Genomic DNA, 19,203 nt, shown 5'->3' with positions numbered 1-19,203 from the left:
TTCCCTCCTATTGCCTCTCTTCTTTGATCCTGTCAAAGACCAACCCCTCCACCTTTCTGCTCTTGATCCTCTTGGCTTTTACCTTCTCAATGACTTTGGCTCCTTATCTTCTCCCCTGCAAGATTATTTTTCCTCCTTTCCTGTATCAATGCCTATGATGTAATATCACAATCTTTAAAAAATTATTTTTGATCTCCCAGTACACATCAAAACTTTTCTTGCAAGCATTATTTCCAAATGTTACCACCATTTCATCAATCTGCTTTCATCTCTTCCAGCTGGGGTTCCCTCTTCAACTTTCATTAAAACTGCTCTTGTCAAGGGCAACCTCTGTCCACATCATGTTGACATATCCAATGGTCACATTTTTACCTCATTTGACTTCTCAAAAGCATTAAACACTTCCTTCTCTTGGCCTCTGGGAGACCACTGTCCTTGTTTTCTTCCTACTTCCCTTGGTCTCCTTTGCTGGCTCCTCCTCCTCTGATTGGAAAATACAGTATTGAACCTGTGATAAGGATCAGCACTGATCATCTTTACATATGTCCCAAAAGTAACCTTGGCAACTCTTATGGATTTACAATTGCTTTCTATGCCTGGTAGTGATGACTCCTAAGTCTGTAATTTGCAGTCCTGAGCTACTCCCAAAACTACAAATCTTGAATCCAACTGCCTACTTACGGTTCCACTTAGATGTCTAAAAGGCATCTTAAATTCAAGACGGTTTAAAAACCACTTGCTTCTCCTCCCTAAATCATCTCCTCCCAATATTTCCCACCTCATGAATCTACCTACGCACCCATCTACCCTGTTAGCTGCTCAAGCCAAATATGTTGAAGTAATCTGATTCCTATTTTTCTCTTATATCTTGCAACCAATATATGAATATTCCTGCTAACCCCAAATCCAAAATATATACAGAGTATAACTTCTCACCACTCCAATGCCATCATCCTAATACAAGCCATTATCATGACTCACTTGGAATACAAGAACAACTTTCTAATTGACCTCCCTGCTTATAAACTTGTCTCACCTCTAAAAGTCTATTCTTCAAATAGTAGGTAGAATGATCTTTTTTAAAGCATAAATCCGGTCACATCATTCTTTTTCTCAAAACTCACTAATAGTTTCTGCTCACATTTTAAATGCAAGCCAAAAACCTTACCTTGGTTTATAAAGTACTATATGATCTACCTTCTAGTCAACTTTCCAATCTGGCCATCCAGCTCCCTCCTGTGTACTCTGCTCCATTCATACTGCCCTTTGAACCTGCCAAGTTTATTCCTGCCCAGGGCATTCTGCCCTCAACATGCACAAAAAGTAACAACAACAACAAAAGTGAACTAAACAAAAGAAAGCCAAAAAACTCTGCAGGTTCATCTTATCATTCAGATCCTTGGAGAGGCCTTCCCTGACTATCTAATATAAAACAGCCATGAAGTTACTAATCTTATTTGAACTCTCTGTATACTATTTGCCATGAATTCTGATTTTTTCATGTCTACCTCACACTTTATCCCTATCTCTACATGTCTTCACATGTAAGCCCCAAAATATAATAACTATGTCAGCTTCAACCACCATATCAAGAGATGCATTATTAATGAATCCCCATTTTACAAACTATAACTCAAAAGAGTTACCTTATCTAAGGATATACCTACTAAGCGATAAAGACAATTCAAAACCAGGTCTATTGATATTAGTTCTTAACTGATATGCACATTTTCTCTTTTTGCTATTGCTCTTCTTACATTAATTTTATCTTGTTCATCTTTTCCATTCATATTTGCACATTAAACTTTAGACCATGAATAACTCAGTTTCCCTAATCCTTTAATTGTTTCACTGGTAACATCAAGGTAAATATATGTGGGCTTGAGGACATTAAATATCTCAAACATGTAAAGAAGTTTACAAAGAAGAGTTGAGTTCTACATGAAAGTAAGCTCATACCCCTCATACTATGAGCATGATTGGCTATAAATATTTTACTTTTAAATAACATTTTATGTAAGAAAAAAAATCCATTCACAATTATACTCTTCAGTAAGTGTAAACTGTGAAAAAAACAGTTACCACAGCAGAATTTTCCATTTCAAGATAAGCTAGGACACCAAGCAGAAACTACCATTAAGCTGCCAGTTTAAAAAAAAAATTGATGAGTCAATCTGAACTCATGTGTCTCTAAGAAGAGTGACTCCAAGCCGGGCATGGTGGCCCATGCCTGTAATCTCAGCACTTCTGGAGGCTGAGGCGGACAGACTGCTTGAGCCCAGGAGTTCGAGACTAGCCTGGGCATCATGGTGAAACTCCATCTCTACAAAAAATACACAGTTAGCCAGGTATGGCAGTGCCTGCCTATAGTCCCAGCCACTCAGGAGACTGAGGCAGGAGGACCACTTGTGCCCAGGAGGTGGAGGTTGCAGTGAGCTGAAGTTGCAACCTGGGCAACAGAGTGAGACCCTGTCTCAAACAAAATTAAAAAAAAAAAAGGAAGAGTGACTCCCAGCTTTTACCTTATATAAGGTGGAGGGACAAGCAGACTCACAAGGAGACTGTGGCATGATAAGCACATATAAGCAAACACTCAAAAAGACAATTCAGGTAATAAAAAATGAGGGTAGAAAGAGAAGCATCCATATCATATGTTTCAGGATTTTCTTAATACTCTGATTCTACTCTTCAACTAAACTTTAAACTTTCAAATGATGAAATGTAAGCATCAGGTTTGTGTTGAACCATGTAAGATACATTTAGAAAATCCATTCCCATAAATTACATCTAATCAGAATGATTCAAATATAAGGCTCACAGAAAACCTTTCTTTGTCATAGTCCCAACAGTAATATTCTTCAAAAGTGTATGTTCCATCACATCATAGTAGGCTACCCAAATTCCAGTGCCTTTACTAAAAACGATACCTGCATTTTTACTTACCAGTCCTAAAATAATTCATAATTGAGTCTCTAGTAATTCCTGGAACCTTGCAAGTAGAAAATAGCATTCGGAATTGATTCATATCTAGAGGAGTATTTCCAACTTTATGAACAGGCACTTTTTCTCTATAAAAAAAAGATTTTGATCAAAAAGTCATTATAAAATTTAAAAACCAGCCACAACTGAAGTATTCATCCCCAAATAAGTAAATTAAGCTTCTCAACATTTTGCTGCCTAAGACTTCAGGTAAGCCTGTTACTAAATTCACATGTGTCCTTACTTTCTTAATAGCTGCCAGTAGTTCAAGTTATGCCAAAGAATTATACTTCCTCTTTCTAATTGAGTCCCTTCCTTTGGAGGCCAGTAGTGTTCAAAATGAGCTGCAGGACCCGCAAAGTTGACATTCAATTGTGATGGTATACGAACATCCAGATAGGCAACATTCAGCCACCACTCTTCCAGCTAAAAGAAATTGAGAACATCAGCTTAATGTTCTTCATAATACATGAATGTGTAACTACTGGGAATTTTAAAAAGCAAGCTACATTTGTTCTTTAATTATTCTTAAACATTTAAAAACATGTTTTTTTGGCCGGGTAAGGTGACTCACACCTATAATCCCAGCACTTTGGGAGGCCAGGGTGGGAGGGTCACTTGAGTCCAGGACCTAGAGGCCAGCCTGGGCAACATAGAGAGACCTTATCTCTACAAAAACAAAACAAAACAAAACAAAACAAAACAAAACAAACAAACAAACAAACAAAAATTAATTAGCTGGGCCTGCATGTAGTCTTAGCTACTCAAGAGGCTGAGGCAGGAGGATCACCTGAGCCCAGGAGTTCAAGGCTGCAGTGAGCTATGATTGCACCACTGCACTCCAGCCTTGGTGACAGAGAAAGACCCTGTCTCAAAAATAAATAAATAAAAACATGTTTTCTTGTTTTAAATCATCATAGATATTAAGAAATGTTATTGTCATAATTTCTTTTCAGCGGGGAGCTGTAGGATCTTAGGTATTATTTGTTTTAACTATACTATCAAAAACAAGTAGCAAGAAAGCACCAAAAGATACCTTCAGAAATATCATTGTATTGTAGTCACAAGTATGCAACACAGTACACAGGTGTTTCTTCAGAGTATTTGGGGCATAATAGATAATCAATAAATCCTTACCTAACAATAACAGTTATTAAGGCATTAACAATTTTCCTTTTCCAAACAAAAACTGCAATACTAAATCAGAAATATAAAACCTGGCTGGGCATAGTGGCTCACACCTATAATCCCAGCACTTTGGGAGGCGGAGGCAGGCAGACCACTTGAGGCCAGGAATTTGAGACCTGCCTGGCCAACATGGCAAAACCCCATCTCTACAAAAAAAACAAAAATCAGTTGGGTGTGGTGGTATGCACCTGCAATTCCAGGTACATGGGAGACTGAGGCATGAGAATAGCTTGAACCCAGGAGGCAGAGGTTGCAGTGAGCCGAGACTGCACCACTGCACTTAAGCCTGGGCAACAGAGTGATACTCTATCTCCAAAAAATAAATAAATAAAACAAATAAATAAAAGTTTTCAGTAGGCTTCAAAGTAATTTAGATTTTTCACAGACACTGTTTTCTATGTGTCCCTCTTTCACAATATGCAATTGAATTCCATGCATAAGTAAGCACATCTTATCAAATTATCTGGAGTCTTGTTTGAAGAAAGTGATGTTATAAACTAGAATTAGTAATTCAAAAAGAGACATAAACAAAAAAGATACAGATAAAACAACAACTTCTTTACCTTTACCCCACTTTAATTAAAATAACTCAAGGCTCAAAATTGAGAACAAAGGAATCCAGAAGTGTGAAATTTTATTATTCCATCACAGATATAAATGGTTCATCAAAAAAAAATCAGCTTTCTTTTTATTTCTAAAACTAAATGATAGGTTCAATAATTATTTCTAGACTAAGGCAATGCTTTTGAATTATACAACCTCATCCTCTGATTCATAGTAGAGAAGTACAGAAATGGTTGAGCTGAAGAAGTTAAAGAATTTTGTGGAAAATTATTGAGACCTTCAATAATTATTATACTAGCTTCCTCAATTTATCTAACTGAAATATACAATATACATAACCATTCTCCACTCTGATTTTTAATGATTCCCTTTCTCCATTGTACTACAAAAATATTTCTATGCCACCTATGTGACATGTCTATTTTAGTATTTCTGATTTTTCAAGCTAGTCACCTGGACAAAATGTTTTTCTTAAGCATGGTCTACAGATTACCTGCAGCCAAACCACATGAAGTGACTGTTAAAATAAGAATCTCTGGGCCTCATTCCAGCCATGTGAATCAGAATCACTTATACCAGCAAATCTGCATTTTAACAAGTTCCCGAATCCACCCACTGAAAACTCCCAAAGTTAAGTGATTCATTCCTTCTTTTGGATTATGAAAATGACAATAATAACTGTAAAAATTTTTGTAGCAATAATTTAAAAATAAAAACTATACACTTTTTATTTATCATTCTTTAAACTCATCAATTATTCAATTATAACAACAAATACCCAATTTCTTTTTCCTTTTGCTCTTTCAAGCAATTTCTGGTGCAATTTTTCTCCAATCCCACTTTGAAATTTTTGAACTATTTCTTCAGTTTTCTTATATTCTTCTTGATTTGCAAATGGTTTCACTAGAAAAGAAAAATATGTATTAAGGTATTTAGACCAAGTACCACCAACTCACCTCTATTATTACTAACTTACGCAAATCTTAAGACTCAGATATGTAAAACACAGTACTGTATTAAATATCAGAGCAGAACAATAAAATTAAGAGTTGACAACATGAAAGTGGCAGAAAAGAAACAAAAGATTTGGAAATCCTTGCTTGAGAGAATGGGATTAGCAAGTCGGGAAGGAGCCAGGGAGATGGGGCAAAGGACTGCATTTTTCATCACAAGCCTATTTACACTATGTGGCTTTTCAAACTCTGGAAAAATTAACATAAAGAGAGAAAAAAAAGTTGGATATTTTAAGGACATGGTTGACTGGAACAACACGAGTTTGAACTGCACAGGTCCATTTATACCTAATAAAAGTTGATGAGTGTGCTTGCCTCTCCTGTCCCTACTTCCACCTCCTCTACTACCTCTGAGACAGCAAGACCAGTCCCTCCTCTTCCTCCACCTACTCAACATGAAAACCATCAGCATGAAGATTTTTATGATGATCCACTTCCACTTAATGGATAATAAATATATTTTTCTCTTCCTTATCATTTTTTAATAACATTTGCTTTACTCTAACTTAAACAATACAGAAAATAATACATATAAAAATGTCTGTTAATCAACTGTTTATGTTATAAAGTTGTACTTGGATTTCTTTTCTTTTTTTCTTTTTTTTTTTGAGATGGAGACGCGCTCTGTCACCCAGGCTGGAGTGCAGTGGTGCAATCTCAGCTCACTGCAAGCTCTGCCTCCTGGGTTCACACCATTCTCCTGCCTCAGCCTCCTGAGTAGTTGGGAATACAGGCGCCTGCCACCACTCCTGGCTATTTTTTGGTTTTTTTTTGTATTTTTAGTAGAGACGAGGTTTCACTGTGTTAGCCAGGATGGTCTCCATCTCCTGACCTCGTGATCCGCCCGCCTTAGCCTCCCAAAGTGCTAGGATTACAGGCGTGAGGCACCACGCACGGCCTGTACTTGGATTTTCTAATACACATGGGTCAGCACCGCCAGCCCTGCATTGTTCAAGAGTCACCTATACTTTATTACAAGTCTAGATAAAGAAGCAATTAAACCTTCAACTTCTAACAGTGTTGTTAAGGAAGCAGGAGCTTAGGAGAGCCAGAGGAATGCCATTTTAGTTTCAGCTCCATCTGGAGACTAACAAGGCACAATTCCTTGCTGGTCATGACCCACATTCAGAAGATATTTACAGTTGAGTGAACAGCCTATAGATATCTACAAGGACACACTCCTAAACAGCAGAAAGTCCAGGTGTCCCAATACCCATAACAATATATGTTTTCAAGATAATTACAGTTATGTTTGGATGTATTTACACACTAAAATGTCAAGGATAGTTTTATTTAAATCAATAGAATAATAAATTGTGTCATGTTGTCTGCTCACCCTCATGTAGACGTAGCTTAGTTTAGTCTTTACATAGATAAAGGCTCCATATAAGAAAAACTTAAAATAAGGATGGTGCCTTCCTTTGCTTGCCCTCTGAGGACGCTCTACTCCGCAATGGAGTAGCTTTCAATAAGCTGCCTCTTCTCACTGCACTCTGCAACTCACCTTGAATTCCTTCCCGCGTGAGATCCAAGAACCCTCTCTTAGGGTCTGGATCAAGACCCCTTATCTGGTAACATGTTCTAGTGACTACAAAGGGACATTAGGATGAGATCCCATGCTGAGGAAATTCAGCCTGCACAGTACTAATTGGCCACCTCTGATAAGTGGGGTCTGTCTTGGCATCCTATCAATGATAATATTTCTAGCCCAATGGGGTTAGAGTCTCTAGGGTATAATATTTGGGTTAGAGTCCCAACCCAATGGGGTGAGAGTCCCTGGGGTATAATAAAAATTAAAGTAGCCTTGCAAGATGTATACCAGTATATGCTTTGGACTAATCCACTTTGTCCCCTTTGCCAGATATGGGAAAGCTATAGTTCTCATCATTTCCCAACTTGTTGCCTTTGCTTTACTGCAGCCTTACAGTGGCCCCTATGGCCAGCCCAGAGGTTTACTACATTCACTTTCCACACTTGCCTTCTGACTGTCACCTTTTTGTTTGCTTTGTCATGTCTCAGGATAGCATGGGGAACCTGAGGACTTACAAGATTTGTTCTTGATATATATATTTTGAGACAGAGTCTCTCTCTATCGCCCAGGCTGGAGTGCAATGGCGCAATCTTGGCTCACAGCAACCTCTGCCTCCCAGGTTCAGGCGATTCTCCTGCCTCAGCCTCCCAAGTGGCTAGAATTACAGGCACCCACCACCACGCCCAGCTAATTTTTGTATTTTTAGTAGAGACAGGGTTTCATCATGTTGGCCAGGCTGGTCTTGAATCCTGACCTCAGGTGATCTGCCCACTTTGGCCTCCCAAAGTACTGGGATTACAGATGTGAGCCACTGTGCCCAGCCTGTTCTTGCTATATCTTAAACATTGCAGGACTCAAATGCTTTTTCATCCCATGTTAAAACAGGCAGAAATCTTTATCTGCTTGCCCCCTGTGGAAACCTGGAGTCTCATTCTCTTGTCTGAAGTTTCAGCCTGTTAGCATTCTGGTGGTTACTTTTGCCCTGCAACTATGAAATTAAATAGAGTCTTCTAAAGCTCTCTATTTTTCTCTTCTTTTCTGCCTGATTTGAATCTGTTATTATTAGACTACTAGTATTGAAATAAAACTTGCTGTTTAGGTTACTTGGAGATTTTGTTTTCCTTGTACAGTTCAACCAGAACTGTAAAAGAAATGTACATGTTAGAAACTCATTTGAAACTGAATAACAAAATGTGAAAAGGCAAAACAAATAAACAAAAACAAAAACAAAAAACCCTCAAACTTCCATGAAGACTACTTTACCCAAAATTTTGGTCCATGGCTTTCCTGGCATGACTCACTGGATGTCTGGATCATTTCCAATTAAGAAATGTTTATAATATGGGAAACGTTTCTAAAATTTTGGCAGCCTGGGCAACATGGCAAAACCCCATCTCTACAAAAGATACAAAAATTAGCAGGGCATGGTGTCACCTGCCTGCAGTCCCAGCTACTCGGGAGGCTGAGGTTGGAGGATCACCTGAGCTGGGGAGGTCAAGGCTGCAGTGACCTGTGACTACGCCACTGCACTCCAGCCTGGGTGACAGTGAGATCTCATCTCAGAAAAATAAAATAAAATAAAATTGTGGAATGATTTTATCTATAAAATGCTAACATCTGACAAATAGTTCTAGGTTTCTTGCTTCCTAAGTTTTTGGATTCATGTATAGGTGAGTGTTCTTTGTTGTCTATTCCTTTCCCTTTGTTGTCCGTTTTCCTTTTTGCAATATACTTTGCAATATACTCAGCCTTCTAAGCCCCAGGAGACACAGGAATACTCATATTCCCCAGGTTGAGGTTAGAGGCCCCACCCAGAGTTGGATAACCTATTTGAGTCTCAGAGTTGTATTTGCCAGTACCTACTGTTTCTTAGTCGGCTCTTATTTGCTGTCTATGCCCTGCTAGTGACACATGTCGCCCTGTGCTTGCATGCCCTGAAGTTTACACCTATCATTTTTTTCTGGTCTTGATGATTTTCATTCTTTGGGTTATTTAATTCAGCATCTCTCAATTGAGGGAAGTGAACATTCTCCAAGTTGAAAAATAATAATAATTTTATATAATTTAGAGCTTATTTAAAATTTACCTATGAAAGAAGGTAAAAAGGAGCAAGTAGGGAGAGAGAGATGTGAAGAAAGTTATGAATATAAAAATGTATTTTTGGCCGGGCCCAGTGGCTCATGTCTGTAACACCAGCACGTTGGGAGGCCAAGGCAGGTGGATCACTTGAGGCCAGGAGTTCAAGACCAGCCTGGGCAACATGGCAAAGCTCCATTTCTACAAAAAATACAAAAATTAGCCCGGTGTGGTGGTACATGTCTATAATCCCAGCTATTTGGAAGGCTGAGGTGGGAGGATCACTTGAGCCCGGGCTGTCAAGGCTGCAATGAGCCATGAATTTGCCACTGCACTCTAGCCTGGGCAAGAGAGCGAGGCCCTATCTCAAAAATAATAATAATACATATTTTTGGTAAGAAAGGTTATACAGAAGAGAATACTTTTGTATGAAAAAGTATCTTGTATGGTAAATTTCTGTCCTAAAGTAAAATGACTGATTATTTAGGAAAGAGGGAAGTTTAGAACAAGTCAGAAAGTCCAAGCATGTCATAGACGGTTTGTGTTAAGTCATGATAAGATTTGTGAAGGGGAATTCATGAAAGGAATTTTGTATGTGATTAAATTGGTTACAGTGAAAAGAAAATCATTTATAAATAAGTCTTTCTAAATTTTGGTCCCCGATGTTAAAACAAGATTTTCTTAAGGTATTAACCTGCTCTTAATAAAATTACAAGAAATTTTACTTTTACTTTTATAAACTGTTTCTTTTAAAAAGTCTCAGAATCATATCCCAGAAGTTCAGCTTTTACCGTGTCTCACTGCTTTTTGCTTTTTTGAGGTCTGAGATAATTCTTTCCTTCAGCTTTCTCATAACTCTTTTTTCCTCCAGTTCTAATTTTACTGTTGTTATGACCTAATGCTAAAATATTTTATCTTGAGGGTCTAGAAAAGCAATGTTTCCCTCTAGTATAACTTGATTCTGTACTTTTGGGTTTAAAATATATCTAAATTGTCAATGTAATCAAAAAACTAATGCTGTTCCTAAGAGTGAGGTAATCCTATGCTATACTCATAACCTTGAATATACTCTTCCTAGGTCCAGTTAAATCCAAGCACTTTTTTCATCAGGTTTGATGTCCAGGTTATCTAAATGGGCTTCCCATAAGGAGAAGTAGTCACACTGCAGAATTTTTTTTTGTCTTTTTGGTAACTGTCTTAAGAAACAAGATTTTATCATTTCTATGCTGTCTTTATTAGTTTTTTTTGTTGTTGCTAAAACAACTAAGATTTAAAAGGCTTAAGGTTTTTACATCATGTAACCTTCTGTATTGCTTCTAAAGCATTTTCATTATCACTTTGGCTAAATGAGTAACTATTATTTTACAATGACCTCTGCTTCTGTTTTGATCAAATGTTTTCAGCCTTTTAACATGTTTAATAAACAGCCTCAAAATCAAAATCCTAAATTAAATCTCTGACTTAGTCTTATTGCTGGGATTTATTAAAGCCTTAAAAATTAATCACTACAGGACTGTAGAATCATTTTACAGCCTTTAGTCAGACCATGAACTCCATTATCACCATAATACAGTTTGGATGTCCCCTCCAAATCTCATGTTGAGATGTAACGCCCAGTGTTGGAGGTGGGGCCTGGTGGGAAGTGGCTGGATCATGGGAGCAGAGCCCTCATGAATGGCTTGGGCTGTCTCCTTGGTGACAAGTGAGCCCTCACTCTGATTTCACACCAGATCTGGTTGTTTAAAAGTGTGTGGCACCTCTTCCTCCCTGTCACTCTCTTTCTTGCTCCTGTTTTCACCATGTGAAATGCCTGCTCCTGCTTCACCTTCTGCCATGATTGTAAGGTTCCTGAGGACTTTCCAGAAGCAGATGCCAGCACTATGCTTCCTATATAGCCTGCAGAACTGTGAGCCAATCAAACTTCTTTTTTGAAAATAAATTACCCAGTCTCAGGTATTTCTTTATATCAATGCAAAAACGGCCTAACACATACCACCTCCAGCCTGATAATTATATATACTAGAAAAAAATCAGTTAAAGGGCCAGGCATAGTGGCTCACACCTGTAATCCCAGCACGTTGGGAAGTGGAGGCAGGTGGATCACTTGAGGTCAGGAGTTTGAGACTAGCCTGGCCAACTTGGTAAAACCCCATCTCTACTAAAACTACAAAAAGTTAGCTGGGCATGGTGGTGCATGACTGTAATTCCAGCTACTCAGGATGCTAAGTTGGGAGAATTACTTAAGCCTAGGGAGCAGAGGTTGCCGTGAGCTGAGATTGCACCAGTGCACTCCAGCCTGGGCAACAGAACGAGGCCGTGTTTCAAAAAAAAAATAAAAAGAAAAGAAAAAAAATCTGTTAAAGGACTCCCTCTAGTTCCTTAAAAGGGTCCTTATCAAGTGCTATTAACTAATCCTTGTGCCTTACAGTTACAGGGCTTTGACTCCTGGGTACATATAGCTCATCTAAAGAAGGCACTGACTCCTGCCAGTATCTGATAGCAAGCTGAAGCTAATCAAAGCCTTGTCTTTAGACCTGGACAATCAAAGTAAACTGTTTTCATGAGACCTACAGACAGAGACATAGGGACAGGCCTGTATTCAAAACATTAAAATTCATTTAATAATTTTGCCTATATCTGAATATAATTTTCTATGCCTTGATATTAAATAATTTAAGTATTTGGGATTCTTTTCCTGTCATTCTCATAACTAGGTAGGGCTTATGACATTTTTGTTTAAAACATTAATTCCTTATGTTTTGTTTTCCTCCATAATTTGAAACTATTTAGTCCTTCCAGGCCCAAAGGCTACCACATGAGATTGTAAGGGCTTGTTGTGGGGAATAAAATCAATTCAGACCTTCCAAATCAAGGTCAGGCAAACTGCCTCTAAAGCTGAACAAAATGTCGTATTTTATATGGCTAATTGCTACTAGTCAAGATTAAAATCGCTTAATGTATAGAATTCATAAATGAGTAAATTTTGTAACCCTGCCATTTGGCCTTTGGCTCTTATGTTGCTTAAAAGGGGTTTTAAGGTTAAGGAGTACCTGCCCACCTCCATTCCCATCTGGCCTAGAAAGTTTAATTGGCCATAAGTCTTTTGTTTAAGTCCCTTGGCCATAGTGGTCCCACCAAGGGACATGATGGATCCAGGGCAGGCAGCACACCACCCTGACATCAATATTGGACAAAATAAGAGCTTGGCCATTGATGGCATACCTTAACAAAAAAATGGGGAACTATAAACTAAAATAAATAAATTTTAAAAAGTTCTAAGCCCTTTCCCAACAAAATGGACCCTCTTCTTGGCCAAAGGGCGTCCAAAACACCTGAAAAACTAATTCAGGTCATGAGGGGAAGCAGGGAGATTGGACATGCCCTGCTATATCTTTCCTCTTCTTAGAATTCAGTCACAACTGACTAGCTTAGCATTAACATAGAAATCATAAGATTGACAAAACAGATTCTTTATGGCAATAAAATACCAAATTATAAATAGAATCTAAGATCACGTCAGGCAAGGGTTAAGTCTCTATCACAGGGTAAACAGTCATATGTTACATGCACGTTTGTTCAATATTCATGTGTCAGAACCACCTCCATAAATATTCATAACTCTGCTGTTCAACCAGGTGACTTAGTCATATTAAAGACTTGGAAAGAAGGACCTCCTATAGACAACTTTCTCCAAAGTGGAAAGGACCCTATCAAGTGCTTCTAAGTACCTCTAGTGGAGTAAGGGAATACACACTTGGGTACATTCATCCAAAATTAAACCTGCCTCTCATAAAGTCCCACAGGCATTCAACGTGGTGACCACTGTTCCAGCACACTCTTGTGAGCCAATAAAGAATCCTGTGGCTTCTCTTCAAAAAAAGAATCCATCCAGTGGATAAGTACTACTCTCAAAATGAAATTACTAGTTTTAATATTAAACTTGATCTATTATAATATTGGAGCTAATTTGTTTACAGAATGGGCACAAACTATGGCCTCCCTTCTAAACCAGAAAAACTGTTGGGTACACAGTGAATTACCTCTTTCATCAACCTCAGGCTTACCTTGGCATATCAAATAGGCTAATTTAAGCCATTCCAATGAATGGTTTATAAGAGATAAATGCTTTATTTTTCTTTTTTTTTTTTTTTTGAGATGGAGTCTCGCTCTGTTGTCCAGGCTAGAGTGCAATGGCACAATCTTGGCTCACTGCAAGCTCCGCCTCCCGGGTTCACGCCATTCTCCTGTCTCAGGCTCCCGAGTAGCTGGGACTACAAGTGCCCGCCACCATGCCCAGCTAATTTTTTTGTATTTTTAGTAGAGACGGGGTTTCACCATGTTAGCCAGGATGGTCTCAATCTCCTGACCCCGTGATCCATCCGCCTCAGTCTTCCAAAGTGCTGGGATTACAAGTGTGAGCCACCACGCCTAGCCAATACTTTCCTTTTCTAATGTATCAAAAAGACACCAGCCACTATCCTTCTCTTCCTCTGCTGAAACAAACAAAAAAAACCACCTTTTTCAATTATTCTGCAGATAACGAAATAACATCACCACTTTAGGCTATACCATTTTTGATGGGCTTAGTTGATTAATGGCTACCCAAATTCAGGTGACAGGTAAAGTATTCTTATGCCTTGAGAGACATGACACCAGCCACTTCCAGGCTGAAACCTACAACATGGGGTGGTTGCCACCCAACAATGCAATCGGACCCTGGTCTTAACTAATCAAATGTGGACAGAATGGCAAAATAAGTCTCTAAGATTGGGTGCCCATCCTTCTCCTTGGGGATGGTTATGGGCACATGGATCTCACAATTGGCTATACCTACCTTACAACTGGACTGGACAATGTACTAGGGGTCATCACTACCTTCTATGACATATTGTTATACATCTAAATTCCTTTCTCACCAACTGAAAAACAGTCAAGGCCCACCATAGTTGATGACAAAACAGGCTTCTTGGTGGTTTTATCCTATGGCCATATTCTCTCCTCAAGCAGCAGCTATAGACATTGAATTACAAGTAAAAGCCCTAGCAAAACATACTGGTGCAGCTTTCAATGACACTCATCAGGCTATCACCCTTCTGACAGGAGAAACTTCCCAAATAAGACCAGTGGCCTAAAACCATATGGCCTTATACATTTTTTAACTGCAGCCAAGGGAGGAACTTGTGTCTTGAACAAAACTGAATATTATATTCCTGATTACTTCCATAATAATATATCCCAGGACATGAGTTCTCTGGAAACTTGTATTTTGGCGATGGATTCCCGGTCTTATGACCCCATAACAGCATAGTTTCATGAGCTTTCCAGCACTTGGAAAGCATTTCTTTTCAGTATGCTTGGTAGTATAATATTCATTATTATTAGTTATTGTGGTTTTACTTCTGTTGTGCTTATTGTATAGGGCTGCAAGATAAAATAGCTTAGCAGCTGTTTCACCTTTCTATTTGTTAACCTAGTATATTAACTTTCTAGAAACAATTGGGACATCATGCAAGCAAGGAGCTCCCTGACTCCCTAAAGAGGCTCACTGCACACTATTATGAGAAGACCCTGTCCCAACAATCAACATCCACTGCCTCCAGGAAGGAGTTACAAAAGAACAACCTTCACCCTTTATCTCCCCTTAAGGTTAAGGGTTCTCTCATAAGTAGAGGGGGGAAATGTTGGGGAAGCAGGAGCCCCAGAAAGCCAGAGCAACACCATTTTAAATTCAGCTCCATCTTGAGACTAGCAAGGCACATTCCTTGCCAGTCATGACCCAGTCATAAGATATTTACAGTTGAGGAAACAACTTAAAGATACTTACAATGACACACTCCTACAACAGTAGAAACTCCAGATGTCTCAACACCCATAACAATATATGTTTTTGAGATGATTAACATTATTCTTTGATGTATTCATGCACTAAAATGTCAAGGATTGTTTTCTTTAAATCAACAGAATAATAAATTTTGTCATGCTGTCTGCTCACCCTCACATAGACACAGCTTAGTTTTTACATCGATAAGACCCCTATGTAAGAAAAACTTAAAGAGAGTCTGCTTGCTTTCTGAGGATGCCCTACTCTATAATGGAGAAGCTTTCAATAAACTGTCTCTTCTCACTGCACTCTGCGACTCACCTTGAAATCCTTCCTGCAAGAGATCCAAGAACTCTAACTCTCTCTTAGAGTCTGGATCGAGACCCCTTCTCCAGCAACAGTATCACAGTTTTCTAAGTTACTAATAATATTAATATATACTAAAAGATTATTAACATACCTGATTCAAGGTATTTTTTTAATGATTCTTCAAGTGAAGGAACAGGCAGTGATGGAAGAGAATCCTGGTACTGAAATGTTCGTTCTTCAGTTGATTTAGCCAGTTGATTTTCCATGATAAAATCACAACAGGAAAACTAAAGAAAAGAGAGACAGCCCTCACAACTTCAATCTCATAGATAGTCTTATGTATCCTAGGTGCAATTCACAATTCACTAAACCAGTATTTAGGGACCACAGCATATCTAGGACTTGGTACCAGCTCTTATAAAATTTATAAATCTGTCAGATAGAGAAAACCAACTTAAAAAGAATGTGTAGACGCAAAGTGCTATAAGTAAAGAGTGATCAATGGGACTGGTATAATTAGTTACCATTTATTGAACACCTAGCATTTGCCAGGTACTCCAGTTTGCATTACAGAAAACATGTGTTAGCTCTCTAACTTTTATGTTATCTCTGAAAGGTGGCATTCTTTGCCATTTTACATATGAATATATCAAAACTCAGAAATTTAGTAAATTACCTAATGTCAAACGCAGGACCCAAACCCAGATCTGTTAAGACTACAATCTTTCCCCTATACAAAATAACATGATAGAAGGTGAGGGAACCTGCAGTAAATCTTAGTGGGTAGATAGTATTTGATGTATAGAAAAGGATTATGCGTTGATATAGAAAACTTTGGAGCGCAAAGTACAAAGAGGTGTGGAAGGGTCCAACTGTAGAAGATTATTATAGAATACATAAATCATATGGCAAGCTGCTTTAATTGCACAGGTGGTATGAGGCCTACACAGAATGGTCTCAAGTGTTCCAAAGCAATCTTGAACATATTGACATGTGTATTAATTGTTATCAAAGAAATCTAACCCAAAATGTGAATAAGGTATACAAATGCTAAATAAAAAATGAGATTTCTCAAAGCCTTTGTAAATTATCATATATTAATTATATTAAATAATGTAATATATTAAATATAATTATATATTAAAATAGCAACTGAGAAATCAAAGAACGTTAATATTGAATTCGAACCTCCTATTCTTTCAAAAACTACTTTTTAAAACTGATAGCAATGCTAAACAAAATATTCCACTCATAGGTTACAGAATTGAACACTATCAAAAACATGGACACAGCAGAGACTGTTTTCAGCTAATACCTTTTTTCCTCTGCTTTAACAGAATCCTGAGTTGTAGCTGTGCATACAGCCCCCAGTTATATCTTTCCTACCCTCTCTTGGAGTTCAGTGTGGCTTTGTGATGACCTTGTGTGTGTCACTTCCAGGTCATGCTCCCGAAAAGGAATGCATGTGTTCTCCTTGCGCTTTCCCTCCTTTTCACTACCTGCTAGGTAGTGACGAACTAAACAGCACCGTGGCCCCATTTATGGAAGGCATGTATGCAGGATGTCAGAATCTCCCTACTAGTCCTGGACTCTTACCTCTAGATGTATGGGGAAAAAAAAAACTTCTATTTTATTCATACCATTGTATTTTGGGCTTTCTATTGTAGGGAGAAGAGCTTAGCCTGTACCGCTAACATAAAAAGATAATTTGAAAATGAGAAATACTAATTAACTCAAAGTTCTTTAGCTTCTTTCTATCTATTGACTTTGGCTGCACACCATTTTGACCATCCATAATCATGGGTTTGTACCTAATGGAAATGTAGATGTGGATCCAAGTACAGACTCTGCCACTTTCTAGCAATGTGCCCCTAGGGCAACTAACTTTAAGTGAATTTCCTTATCTTAGAGTGGTTCAATAAAGTCAGAATTTGTTTTCAATGCCTGTGAAAGCACATTATAAAAACAAAATAATTCTGCCTGAAACCACCATATTGTGGTAGGCACAATTACTATGAATGGTCCCCAAGATTCCACCCCTGCTAATCCCCAGAACCTGTGAATATGGTGAGATCATTACTCCTGTGATTGTGATATTCTCTACGGAATTGACCTTAAAATAGGGATATTATCCAAGTGGAACTAATCTAATCACTTGAGTCCATAAGAGCAGAGAGCTTTCTCCGGCCAGTGGCAGACAGATAAGACTGCTTTAATGCTTGAGAAGAATTCGTGGTGTCTTTGAAGATGCAGATGGCCTTAAAGAACTGAAAGAGGCTCAGGCTGACAGACAGTAAGGATATGGAGATGTCAGTGTGAATTCTGCCAACAACCTGAAATAGCCTGGAGGTGGATTCTCCCCTAGAGCCTCCAGAAAAGAACCCGAATCTATAGAAACCTTGGTTTCAGTTTTGTGAAATTCTAAGCCAAGTACTCAGCTAAGCCCACCCAAACTTCACATCTACAGAAGCTATGAGATAATACATTTGTGTTGTTTTAACTGTTGCATTTGTGGCAATTGATTAAGGCAGCAATAGAAGACTAGTACACACATACAGAGAAGATAAGCTATTCTGTTTACCTCTGTGCCACTTAATAGACTCTAGAAAACTGGAAACAAGAGTATTAGTTACATACCCACTATAGTGCTTAACCCACCAACCGGTACACATTAAAAATATAAATTATCAGATTCTTTCTTGAAGAGTTTCCTTGAATTCTCAACCACAAAGATTAAGTTAAACAAGATGGTTCCAATAGCGCTAAGAAAATGATTATGCTAGATTCAATTAGAATTGACTTTCTGGGGGCAATTAGATATGAATTCACAGAAAGTGGAAAAGAACCACGAACAATACATGAAGGAATTGTCACATACCAGTACACCAAGAAGATGAACTGCTTAAGACTGCCAGGAGCCTGCTGCAACAATTGTTTTGAGATCGCAGGGAACTGAACTAAGTCGGTGACTGTGGGAAGAAAGAAACAAGCTTAACAAACATTTAAGAGGGAAAAAGAAATGAACAAGCTAGTGAAAGAGGGTGGAATGCAGACAATCTAGGAGCTGGGAGTTCCCAAGACAAACTTTTTGTTAATCACTGCAAACACACGCAAATAGTCCACCTGCTAGAGAGCAGGAGTAAATGATCATACAATTAATTAGGTTTCAGACAAGTACACCTTCCATTAGACGGGTTCAAAGGGTAGAGGATATCTTTTCAGTGGCTGGGTGGCAGGTTCGTCGCAGAGTGGCAAGGGGTGGAAGCAGGAGCAGAGGGCAATGAGAGCTCGGAGGCTCCTCCCACCAACCCAAGAGCAACTCTGCACTCAAGAGGCCATCAAATGAGAGAAATTCAAGCACCACAAGGGAGCAGCCCCGCGGCCCAACCTTGGGGGTATCCCTCGGACCCCAGCAGGCGAGATGCTTGATGACACTACTCCCCCGCCAAATCCGCAGAACCTTTGCGGTTCTGCACGACTTAACTCTGTTCTGCACGACTTAACTTTCCCCGCCCCCGAGTTGAAGGATTAGGGGAGGGAGGGAATGCTGCTTCAACGGACCTGTCCGTCCTCACTGCCCGCGCCTCGCCGCCTCTGCCGCAGCCTCAGCCTACAGCAGCACCGGCTTGCTCCCCCTTGGGCCTTAACGGTGCGGGAATTGGACCGAAGGCCGCTAGGGTCCCGCCCCGCATTCGCCAGGGAACAGGATTGGATAGAAAGCC

General features: G+C 38.9%; 1 protein-coding gene across 2 annotated transcripts in view; it reads right to left on the bottom strand.

The window, feature by feature from the left end:
* Positions 1 to 19,175, bottom strand: part of CROT (carnitine O-octanoyltransferase) — a 57,371-nt gene extending 38,196 nt beyond the window's left edge. Inside the window, exons 1-6 of one of the 2 annotated variants that reach the window (XM_030822032.1) lie at positions 19,043 to 19,175; positions 18,360 to 18,450; positions 15,633 to 15,768; positions 5,510 to 5,634; positions 3,224 to 3,405; positions 2,944 to 3,068 (exon numbers count right to left, since the gene is read on the bottom strand). In XM_030822032.1, coding sequence (XP_030677892.1) covers positions 2,944 to 3,068; positions 3,224 to 3,405; positions 5,510 to 5,634; positions 15,633 to 15,747 — 547 coding nt within the window. In that variant the 5' untranslated portion in view covers positions 15,748 to 15,768; positions 18,360 to 18,450; positions 19,043 to 19,175. Of the gene's footprint in view, positions 1 to 2,943; positions 3,069 to 3,223; positions 3,406 to 5,509; positions 5,635 to 15,632; positions 15,769 to 18,359; positions 18,451 to 18,661; positions 18,711 to 19,042 lie in introns of those variants that run through there. The other variant, XM_030822033.1, reaches the window with a different exon arrangement.
* Positions 19,176 to 19,203: the final 28 nt, after the last annotated feature.

The sequence above is a fragment of the Nomascus leucogenys genome, chromosome 11 (assembly GCF_006542625.1).
Source record: "Nomascus leucogenys isolate Asia chromosome 11, Asia_NLE_v1, whole genome shotgun sequence".
In the NCBI taxonomy this organism is placed as follows: Eukaryota; Metazoa; Chordata; class Mammalia; order Primates; family Hylobatidae; genus Nomascus; species Nomascus leucogenys.
The sequence above is the reverse complement of the archived record's forward strand: the minus strand, read 5'-3'. Positions and strand labels throughout refer to the sequence as shown.